The sequence below is a fragment of the Micromys minutus genome (assembly GCF_963924665.1).
Source record: "Micromys minutus genome assembly, chromosome: 32".
Lineage (NCBI taxonomy): Eukaryota > Metazoa > Chordata > Mammalia > Rodentia > Muridae > Micromys > Micromys minutus.
Genome location: NC_137967.1, coordinates 5,416,547 through 5,427,725, shown reverse-complemented (window position 1 = coordinate 5,427,725; position 11,179 = coordinate 5,416,547). Strand labels below are relative to the sequence as shown.

General features: G+C 56.7%; 1 protein-coding gene across 7 annotated transcripts; it reads left to right on the top strand.

Annotated features, from left to right (window-relative positions):
• KCNC3 (potassium voltage-gated channel subfamily C member 3) lies at positions 1-10,922 on the top strand (the record flags this gene model as incomplete). 7 transcript variants are annotated; one of them, XM_080908496.1, is made up of 5 exons in its annotated part: positions 1-873; positions 4,318-5,425; positions 6,654-6,683; positions 7,281-7,475; positions 7,708-7,811. In XM_080908496.1, the coding sequence occupies 5 exons, from the start codon at positions 1-3 to the stop codon at positions 7,809-7,811; spliced, it is 2,310 nt and encodes a 769-aa protein (XP_080764622.1). The 7 variants fall into 7 exon arrangements, with proteins under 7 accessions (XP_080764622.1, XP_080764621.1, XP_080764620.1 ...); XM_080908495.1 differs by lacking the exons at positions 6,654-6,683; positions 7,708-7,811 and adding an exon at positions 10,786-10,922 and having other exon boundaries at positions 7,284-7,475; XM_080908494.1 differs by lacking the exons at positions 6,654-6,683; positions 7,708-7,811 and adding an exon at positions 10,786-10,922.
• Between the last annotated feature and the right edge of the window lie 257 nt (positions 10,923-11,179).

The window sequence follows — 11,179 nt, the reverse complement described above, 5'->3', positions numbered from 1 at the left end:
ATGCTCAGCTCAGTGTGCGTCTGGTCGTTCCCCGGGCGCCAGGGGACCCGTAAGCAGCATCCTCAGCCGGCGCCAACGCCGCAGCCGCCTGAGTCCTCACCGCCGCCTCTGTCACCGCCGCCGCAGCAGCAGTGCGCTCAGCCCGGCACCGCCGCCTCCCCGGCGGGTGCCCCGCTTTCCTGCGGGCCTGGGGGCGGGCGCGCCGAGCCATGCCCCGGGCTGCCGGCGGTGGCCATGGGGCGGCACGGCGGCGGCGGCGGCGACAGCGGTAAGATCGTGATCAACGTGGGCGGCGTGCGCCATGAGACGTACCGCTCCACGTTGCGCACCCTGCCGGGGACCCGGCTGGCCGGGCTGACCGAGCCCGAGGCGGCTGCGCGCTTTGACTACGACCCGGGCACCGACGAGTTCTTCTTCGACCGTCACCCGGGCGTCTTCGCCTACGTGCTCAACTACTACCGCACCGGCAAGCTGCACTGTCCGGCCGACGTGTGCGGGCCGCTCTTCGAGGAGGAGCTGGGCTTCTGGGGCATAGACGAGACGGACGTGGAGGCCTGCTGCTGGATGACCTACCGCCAGCACCGTGACGCCGAGGAAGCACTGGACTCCTTCGAGGCTCCGGACTCCTCGGCCAACGCCAACGCCAACGCCGGAGGCGGCCACGATGCGGGCCTGGACGACGAGGCGGGAGCAGGAGGCGGCGGCCTGGACGGGGCAGGCGGCGAGCTCAAGCGTCTGTGTTTTCAGGACGCGGGCGGAGGTGCCGGAGGACCTGCCGGGGGCGCGGGCGGCGCGGGCGGCACGTGGTGGCGGCGCTGGCAGCCCCGTGTGTGGGCGCTTTTTGAGGACCCCTACTCGTCGCGGGCCGCCAGGGTGAGCGCGCTCTCCGAGCACTTCTAATTATTCCAACCGCTCAGTTTCCGGAGCACTCCATCCCAGCATCTGTCCCTCCACCTCCCGAGCCCCTCAGTTCTCTGGAAACCCTTCCTCCTTGCAGCTGGAGTTCCCTGCACCCTGTAAACACACCCCTCTCTTTAGGCCACCCTTCCAAGGACACCTCCCGAACCTTCAGAGTTTCTGGGACCTTCTAAACCCCAACTCGCTGCTCCAAGTCATCATAGATCCTGGGGATTCCTAGCCGAAAATCTGAATTTTCTTGACAGTCCCACCCCGTCTTTCCCACACAGCTCCTGAGACCTCCAAAACTCCCTTGAACACTCTGAAGCCATTCACTTATTCCCGATCCTCAGTGTCCCAGGCCCCACCCACTGCAGACCCCTCAGTTCCCTCCCCATCTCTCCCTCCTTGAGGCCTCCCTCGTTCTCCCTGGGTCCCACTCCTAGATCTGTTTTTCTGTCTAACTTTGGGTCTCCTGGCTGTTTGTAATTTTTCTGCTCTTAGCTCTAAAAGTTCTAGAAGATCCCTGCCTACAAGGAACCCTCAAAGCCTTCTGAACCTCCAAACTGTTGGTCCTAATCAGGACAGTTTTCCAACGACCTAGCTGGGGGGGGTTTCCTTTCTAAACCTTCAAATTCTTCATTCACCCTCTTTACCAACCTTCTGCAAAGGACTTCCTCCCTAGAGTCTGTTAGGTCCCACTCCTGTGTCCCCAGAAGAGCCTCATGTTATAGTTACCCTCTCCAGTACCCCGGTATGTGTCTCCCTGCCTTGCCCGGGAATTGTTCACAGTTAGCATGTCCTTCCCTCCAACCGAGCACCTGCCCTGTGCCTCTGGGCTTCACTTCATTTCCCTTCCTCCTTCCCCAGTCACTTTCTCTTTCTGCCGAGTGACTTTCAGAAGTTTGTGTCACCTCAAATCTAGAAATTTGTCTCCTGCTATCCACCCCCAAGTCATTAGCCCAGAAAGTTCTCAGTTCCTGCCCCACCCCCTCTTGGGATAGCTCAACCCCAGGGTTCTCCTCTCCCAGCCTTGTCCCCCCCAACCCCACTTCTCAACACCCCCTACCATCACTCTTCCGTTTGCTTCCCCTGATGTACACCCAGAACCCTCCCCGGATCCTCCGCTCTTATCCACCCCCTCTCCCCTTTCTTAGAAACCCCAGATTCCCTCAAAGATCTCTCCTGGAAAAGTTTGTAAGCCTCGGTAACTTCCCAGGCCTTATGAATACTCTCGTGGTAGCTCGGGCCATAGTTTTTCCCTCTTCCTAAACTTCCTTTGGGGCAGGAGACCCTGGAGCGAGGTGTGTAGTAATAGCTTGGGGGTAAGTTCTGGAAAAGAGGGGCACTAGCCAAACTGGGTAACGGAGAGCCATTCTCCACTCGCCCCCGTTCCCCCCCCCCCCCCCGCCGTGCCGCGTCCTGGGCCAGGAAGGACGCGGAGCCGCAGTGCCGCATTCGTACTGCGGGGGGAGGGGGGAGGGTGAGAGGGGGGAGCAAAGGGGGGGGAACGGAGGCTTCACATAAAGTTTAGTCCCTGAGAAGCGCTGAATTGGCGACATTTGGGGTTGAGTTGGGGAGAAGGGGAAACTAAGAGGGGCAGGGGGACATGGCCCCAGATGTTCCTTTGGCTTCCAAGCATCTTCTCCCCTACTCGATGGCCTGGGTAGTCCTTCCTTCCTTTGACCCCACTGAAGGGTGCTGAAACTGAGATAGAGTTTTTGGGTGACGGTCAGACTAGGGATCGAGAATGACTACGAAGGTTACGCGTGTATTTATTTATACAGATTTTTAAAAACTATTTATTTACTTTGAGTATCTGCTGTGTGCCGGTACTTTCCAACCTCCAGGTGGACCTTCTTGCAAGTTGGGACCGCAAACCATCTCCAAGCTCAGGATCCAGTCCTTCTGGCTCCGCTTCCTTTTCTTTTTTACAGACCCTTGGTGCCCCTCCATGACTTCTGCTTAAGAGTCACTCCAGGGGAAACCAACCTTGCACCTGTGAACTGCAGTGGGCGCCCACCCTTCCTCGGGCCTCTGGGAAGGAAGGGGTTACGCAAGTTGTAGGATAGGTGGCCTCTAGCCACAAAGCCTAAACCGTTGGCACTGCGGCTGCGCGCTGGCTTGCAGCGCTTTAGCCTGGAAATAGTTAAGGCGAACAGGGCACTGCGGCTGCGCACTGCGGCTGGGGAGCTGTCCGTGGTTCTGGCCGCCTCGCGCCCTCCTCCGGGCCGGGTCGGCCCGCCTCCACTGCAGTGCTGCAGCCTGAGGGTGGGGGAGGGGATGCTCCAGGCATGCGCTCTGCAGAAGCCTCTGGCCTCTTCTCCACTGCGGAGAAATCAAGTTAGTGGTCTACGTTACTGACCACTCTCCCAGCCTACCCTAAGGCCCAGGGCCTACTCACTTTCCATTAATTTGACTGTGGCTCCCTGTCTAGGCCCGTGAATTTACTTCTCCAGAACCATAACCTTTCTCCATCCACAAGGCTTCCCTCTCCTTAGCCTGAACCCAGTGAGGCCTTCCCTCTACAGCTTCCCCCACATCTTTGAACTGCCCCCCCAGGTCTCTCTGTTTTCACTGGGATACTGACAATGAGATCCTTAGATCCTAGCCATTCTCTGACCTCCTCATCCTCACCCCCCCCCCCCACTAACTGATCACCATACCCTAGTAACAGCTCGGATCTCACTGTGTTCTAGGCACTCAGCCAAGCACTGTTTTTGGAAGCAAGCCCTCTGTACACTCACCAAATCTTCATAACAATTCCATTAAAAAACAAAATCCAGATTCAGAAAGCTTAACCCTTGCTCCAAATTGGGTCTGACCAATTCAAACCCAGGTTTTTTTGTTTGTTTGTTTTGTTTTGTTTTTTTTGAGCGGGGCTTTAGTGGCCCTGTTGTCCCAGCTACTCAGAAGGCCAAGTCAAGGGGACTGCAGGTTCAAAGCCAATCTGGTTAGATCAGAGACCCTGTCTCATAATAGAGGAAAGAGGGCTGGGAATGGATCTGGGGGCCAAGTGCTTTTCCTCTTGCATGGGGTGTTGTGGCTAGTTTTCCCATGTCCTTACCTGCTCTCTCCCTGCCCCAGATCCAGGCTGAGTACCAAACCTTTCAGCCATGGGCAGTGTTGTATTCATTCTCATCCCTACCCCCAAGTAGAATATTTGCGTCCTTCTGGGGAACCCTGATACAGAGCCCAGAGAGGGCTCTTTTCCCGGTTCACTGTGGCAAGCCCCTACGCCGAGCCTCTGTCCCTTTCCCAGAACAGATTGTTAGAGTGGCAAAACCATTCAGTGGGAACACTTGGATTCTCATAGGACTTGGGTCCTGATGTGGGGAACGCGGAGCTACCAGAAAGTTCTTTAGACTCCAGTGATACAAACAAGCTAGTCACCCCCATTCTCTTTCCCATCCCCTGCAGTATGTGGCCTTCGCCTCCCTATTCTTTATCCTCATCTCCATCACCACCTTCTGCCTGGAGACGCATGAGGGCTTCATCCACATCAGCAACAAGACGGTGACGCAGGCGTCCCCAATCCCTGGGGCTCCCCCGGAGAATATTACCAATGTGGAGGTGGAGACGGAACCGTTTTTGACCTACGTGGAAGGTGTGTGCGTGGTCTGGTTCACCTTTGAGTTTCTCATGCGGGTCACCTTCTGCCCGGACAAGGTGGAGTTTCTCAAAAGCAGCCTGAACATTATTGACTGTGTCGCCATCTTGCCCTTCTACTTGGAAGTGGGCCTGTCAGGTCTTAGCTCCAAAGCTGCCAAGGACGTGTTGGGCTTCCTGCGTGTCGTCCGCTTTGTTCGCATCCTTCGTATATTCAAGCTGACCCGCCACTTCGTGGGGCTACGTGTGCTGGGCCACACGCTCCGGGCCAGCACCAACGAATTCTTGTTACTCATTATCTTCCTGGCTCTGGGGGTCCTCATCTTTGCCACCATGATCTACTACGCCGAGCGCATCGGGGCCGACCCTGACGACATCCTGGGCTCCAACCACACCTACTTCAAGAACATCCCCATCGGCTTCTGGTGGGCTGTGGTCACCATGACCACCCTGGGCTATGGTGACATGTATCCCAAGACGTGGTCTGGGATGCTGGTCGGGGCGCTGTGTGCCCTGGCTGGCGTGCTCACCATTGCCATGCCTGTCCCCGTCATTGTCAACAACTTCGGCATGTACTATTCACTGGCTATGGCCAAGCAGAAATTGCCAAAGAAGAAAAACAAACATATCCCCAGGCCCCCGCAGCCTGGCTCACCCAACTACTGCAAGCCCGACCCCCCGCCTCCACCCCCACCACACCCCCACCATGGCAGTGGTGGCATCAGCCCACCACCGCCCATCACCCCTCCTTCCATGGGGGTGACTGTGGCCGGGGCCTATCCACCTGGACCCCACACGCACCCTGGGCTGCTCAGGGGTGGTGCTGGGGGACTGGGAATTATGGGATTGCCCCCTCTGCCAGCCCCTGGTGAGCCCTGCCCACTGGCTCAAGAAGAAGTGATTGAAACCAACAGGGCAGGTGAGCTGGGGCCAGGACTGGAGGTGTGGGAAGACCTGGGGGGAAGGCGACAGGGTTGGAGGGGATGCAGAGGCAGGGTTTCTCTTAGGTTAAGGCAGAGTAGGGTGAAAGGCAACAGAGCAGACAGAAAGGACACATGGCTAGAAGGCCGGCCCAAGGAGCCACAGAAACTGACTTCTATGTAGGAGAGCTTAGACTTCAGCCCGGCTGCTCTGAAAGACCCTGGGTCAGAAGCAGCATAGAGAGGTATCTTTTGAGAAAGGGACGCAGACCCAAGTGTGATGGTGCATGCCTTCCTTCCTTTTGGTACTTGGTACCTCCCATACTTGGGAGATAGAGGGAGGAGGATGAGGAGTTCAAGGCTGGCATGAGGTAACATTTCCTGTCTCAAAAGTCATGGGGAAAAGAATAATAAAAAGAGAGAGAGAGAGAAGATAAAAGGGAGAGAGAGAAAAGGGCTTGCTGGCACTCCCCTATAGTTCCAACACTGGGGAGGTTGAGGGAGGAGGGTCAACACGTGTTTGAGGCTATCCTGGGCTACTAGTTCATGCCAGTTCTTAGGGATGCTCCTCCTTCTACTTGAGAAGGCAAGGGAAGAAAGGGAGAGATAGAAAGGAAGGAGAAAAGGGAATGAGAGCCAGGTGTGCTGCCTGTGATTCCAAGATTGGGAGGAACAGGCAAGAGGGTCAGGAGTTCAAGGCCAGTCTAAGCTACATGAGACCTTGTCTCAAAAAGAAAGGGGCTCAGTGTAAAACAGGAAGTCTCACATGACTCCTGGGAAGGCTAGAGCCAGGACAGGCTACAGTCACAGTGTGTGATGCGGCTGATGGTCCTGTGAGCCCGAGCTGGGGAAAGTAGCAGTCACTTTGGAAGAGAGGGACAAATGGAGTCAACTTGCAGGAGGGTGGAGCTCACGACCCACCTACAGGAGGGCAAAAGGGAGAAACAAAGGCCAACATACTCTGGCTCTGGCAGAAGTTGGTGCGGGGCTGCCGGGCAGGGTCTGAGGAGGGCAGCAGGAGACAGTAGGGTTCTCGGAGAGTTCCTGCAAGAACTCAATGTTATCCCAGGACTTGGGGAGCTGGGGGCAGGAGGACAGTAAGTTCAGAGCTAGCCTGGACTATACAGCGATTTTTAAGGAAGAAGACAGGCCAGGAAGAGGAGAAAACTAGCAGTTGTGCCTGATTTCTCGGGTTGTGTGTGTCCTGGGGGACTCTGTTTCTTGCAGGCAGTGACTTGGGTGTCCTGGAGGAAGGAGGTGAGTGCCCCCCCCGCCTTAAGTAGGTCAAGAAAATGAGCTAGTCTGCTTGGCCCCCCCATCTTGCTCCCTTAGCCACTGACCCAGTTTTCTATCCATTAAAAATAGCTCAAGTCAGAGCCTAGGGGACCCCCACCTTACCCTCCCTCACCTGTCACCTTCCCAGCCCGTCCCCTCTGCAGCACCCAAGACTTGTCCCTAAGCAACTGCCTCAAAACCCGTGACATTCTCTCTGCCCCGCCAATGCTCTGCACCAGAACACTGAGTATCCCTTGCGCCCACCCTTTTCTGGGGTTTTGTTGTCCCTTTTGGGGAGTAGAATGAGGTGTGTGGTGGGGGCTGGGATCTCACTCTGCAGCCCCGGCTGGCATCAGACTCAGAATCCTCCTGCCTCAGCTTCTTGAGTGGTACACGAGCATGCCTGGCCACAGCAGCCCAGCCACCCTCCGTGTACTCCAGTCTCCTCTTCTGGGCAGTCACGTAGTCACACCAACACCCCTGTACCCCACGTCCCTAAGATCACTCGAATCTCCCATCTCTCCATTGCTGTCACTGTCCGCTTTCAGTTTCTCTCCACTGTGGCCTCTCACCTTACAGTAGACCCCCGTCCCAATGGGGACCCTGCAGCAGCTGCACTGGCCCATGAGGACTGCCCCGCCATCGACCAGCCAGCCATGTCTCCAGAGGACAAGAGCCCCATCACTCCTGGAAGCCGGGGTCGCTACAGCCGAGACCGAGCTTGCTTCCTTGTCACAGACTATGCCCCTTCCCCCGATGGCTCCATCCGAAAAGGTGAGGTGCCCTCCTGGGGCTCCCCAGAGACCCTTCCTCTCTCCCAGCCCATGGGAGGGAAGAGAGGGGGTGGGGGAGGCGCTGGACTTCCTTCTATTCTCCCCCCCCCAGCCCCAAACTGCCTTCCTCCCGATCCTCCCTTACCGTGAGCCCCAAGGCTCCTCACCTGTCTTTATTTCATCTCCATCTCCCCCACCCACCCTGACTCTCTGGCCTCTTACCTCATCCCCAGCCACTGGTGCTCCCCCACTGCCCCCCCCATGCTGGCGTAAGCCAGGCCCCCCAAGCTTCTTGCCCGACCTCAACGCCAACGCAGCAGCCTGGATATCCCCCTAGTGGACGAGCCCCTTTACCCCCAGGGTAAGTAGTTCCTCACCATGGCCCCTCCTGACTCCCCTTCCTTCTGTACCTTCCACTAACCTCTCTGAGAACATGCTCTCCCACTGATCAAGACCCTCACCCACGGTGAACAGCTGCACCCAGTTCCTGACACTGACTTCCACTGTCAACCCAGGATTTGCCTGGTCCTTACACTGCAGAACTAACCCAGCCCCAACGTCCACCTCTGACTCGCTCACCCCATCCCCCACCCCCACCTCAGACCCTGCCCTCACCTGTCTGTGACCCTCTCTGGTTATTTCTTTTTTTAAATCTAGTCTCCAAGGTGGGTTACGCACCTGGACACTCCACTCGTAAAGCGCAGGATGGAGTATGGCCAGAGTTCTCCTTGATCCTAAAAGCTGGGCTTAACCTGAGCAGACTTGGTACCCTGGGGGTTTCTGATGGCCAAGTAGAAAGCAGACAGACATGTCAGAGGAGAGACGCACAACTGGGAACGCAGGGAGCTAGGAGATGGGATGAGGAGCTAGCTGGGACCAGGTCTACGGAGCCAAAAGGAAAGGGCAAAGACTCAGAGGTCAAGGGTCAATCAAGGACAGTCAAAGCCAGGCATGGTGGTACACATCAGTAATTCCATTTGGATGCTGGGGCAGGGGGATTGTGAGACTGAAGCTAGCTAGGGCTAGAAAACAAGACTCTGCCATTCCAAATCTTGTTTCAGTAACTACACTCGGGGTGATTTGTCGCATTACAAAAGGCAGTGGTTACATGGCCCCACCATGAGGAGTAAGGAATTTTACTAGCAGGCTCAGGCTCTCTCTGAGCTACTTCCAGCGGTGACCTGTCCTCTCAGTGTGGACAGGCCTGACTGTGGGTAGGCGCCACCACAGCCAACTCGAGAAAGGGATGTGATGGAAAGGATCGATTAGGAAGGACAGATGGACAAGTGCAGAGCTCAGAGTGCTGAGTCCAGGGAGGGGCTGGGAGGTGGCACCTGCCTAGCAAGTCCTGAGTTCTTCCTCTACCGGGGAGAGAGGGGGAGAGGTTGGCAAGACAGAACTGGGGTGGGGGGCTGCAGAGAGCATCGGCAGACGCAGATGGCTCAGTGCCGGGTGAGACCAGCTTCTCCCAACAAATGATAAGCTAGCTGACTGAAGGTGTGTGGTCTTTTTCTAGAAACATCACAGCACCTTCTTTCAAAATAGAAACACATGCAGAATCTCTGCTCTTGGCCTAAGGGCGTGCTATAGTCAGTCCCAGGACTTGGGAAGCCTCAGGAAAGGCCTAATGAAACCCCCAGAGCTCAGGGAAGCAGACAGGTGTGAGAACCTAGGGTCCTAGCCCAGAGTGTCCATGCCCTTCCTACATCCTCCCCCAACCCTCCATGCCCATCTCATCACTCCTCCCCTCCCTCCTCCCATCTCACCCCACCCCCTCGCTTGATCCTAGATCCCTATTCCTCACCCCTACCTTGAGGGCTCCCGGTGGGATGGACGGTAACGTGGATAAGTGGGGAAGGCCGGGGATCCCAGGAGGATGAATAAGGCCCTTGCTTTTCTTGCATATGATACCAAAATCCATTCATTGAACTCAAATGATGGCCGGAGCTGATGGGGCTGACTGAATTCTCTGCCCTAGTGTGATGTCCATCCTCTGTCCCCATGTCACGTCCCCCCTTCTTGTCCCAACCACTTCCCTCCCTCCTAGCCTGTTCCCACCGCCCCATAGACACTGACTCTTATTCCAATACCCAACCCCATTCCTCCCTCCCTTGGTCCTCCCCTTTCCTAGCCACCCCGGAAGCTCCTGCCATATTTGATGTCTCTGGCTGCCCCCATTTCACCGCTCCCATCACCCCCCGGAAAACACCAGAGAGGAGGAAGACATCCCGGCGTTTCTCCGTCCCCCCAACAGTGAGCCTGTGTTGGGGAGCCTCCCATCTGCCTCCCATCCCCAATCCTTGACTCTCTCTGTATTTCTGTCCCCAGCTCTTGTCACCGCCTGAGACCTCGCGAGACCCTCGGGTCCCCCTGTCCCTTCCCCCCAGGTTAGCAACTGGGAATGGTGGGAGGGAGTGTCCTAGAGACCCCGGGCTTCCATTCCCCTCCAGACACTCTCTCCTACAGTTTGAGTACCACTTCTCAACCTGAGATGCCAAGGAAAACCATTCCAGCCCCTGGTATTGGCAGAGCCAAAACCAAAAACAAAAACCCCCCAAAGTCCCCCCATACTGGTCTGGATATGGGGTCCCCCATGAGCTCTGTGACCTCACTGCTTCCTATCTATCACCAGCAAACCTCATCCAATTTTGGATCCTCCACTTCATCCCATGTCCTGGACCCTTGAAAGATGTACATGCCGAGTTAAATGATTCATGCCTCTCAGTCCAAGGCTATCTACTGAATGTGAAGTCAGCCTGGGCTAAATACTGAATTTGAGACCAGTTTGGGCGATATAGTGAGGTTGAGGCCAGTCTAGGCTACACAGTGAGCTCTTAGCACAAGGTCCCAAGGAATCCCTTCCCCATCCCTGCACCAGCCCCCCACCCAGCTCCTTTCTGCGCAGCCCCCTCCACCAGCTGCTGCCTCCACCCCAGCCCCTGCCACCCACCATCCCACCTCACCAATTGCTGCCTTTGGGCCTCAGACCAGGGGACCTTGGGGAGGGGGAGAAGAGGGGTGGGCATGGCTGGATGGGGAGGCTCAGTGTGTGCACCACCCGCCTCCTAATCCTGTCTCTCCCCTTCCCTGTGTCTGCACCTTTCTTGTGGATGCTGACTGACTCTCCGATTTCTTCACCTCTCTCCATCTCCTCGGCCCGCACCCATCCCGCCTACCTCTGTGTCTCTGGGCATCTCTCACCTCTCCATCCCTCTCTCTGCCTGTGTATCCCTGTTTGGGCTCTCTGTCACATCCTCACCCTGGCTCCCATCCCCACGTCCCCTCCCACCTTGTCTCTGCTCCTTCCCCAGGTTACGAGAAGTCCCGCAGCCTGAGCAGCATTGTGGGCCTGAGCGGGGTGTCCCTGCGCCTCGCGCCCCTCGCCACCCCTCCTGGCTCTCCCCGGGCTACGCGCCGAGCTCCCCCGACCCTGCCCTCCATCCTCTAGTGCTGTCCTTTCCCGCTGTGGGAGGACTGGGGGTGACGGGAAGGTGAAAAGGAGCTGGGAGTAAGGGTGGGGAAAGGGTTCTTTAAAAAAAAAAAAGTTAATAATATGCAAAAGAGATGATGAGCCAGCAGACACCCCCGGGGCCTCTCACTCCCCATATACTAGAGAACCCAGGATAGAGGGGGCGGGGCCGGAGCCTGTACCCCCACAACTCCCTCCCCTTTTCAAAAAAAAAAAAAAAGAAAGAAAGAAAGCAA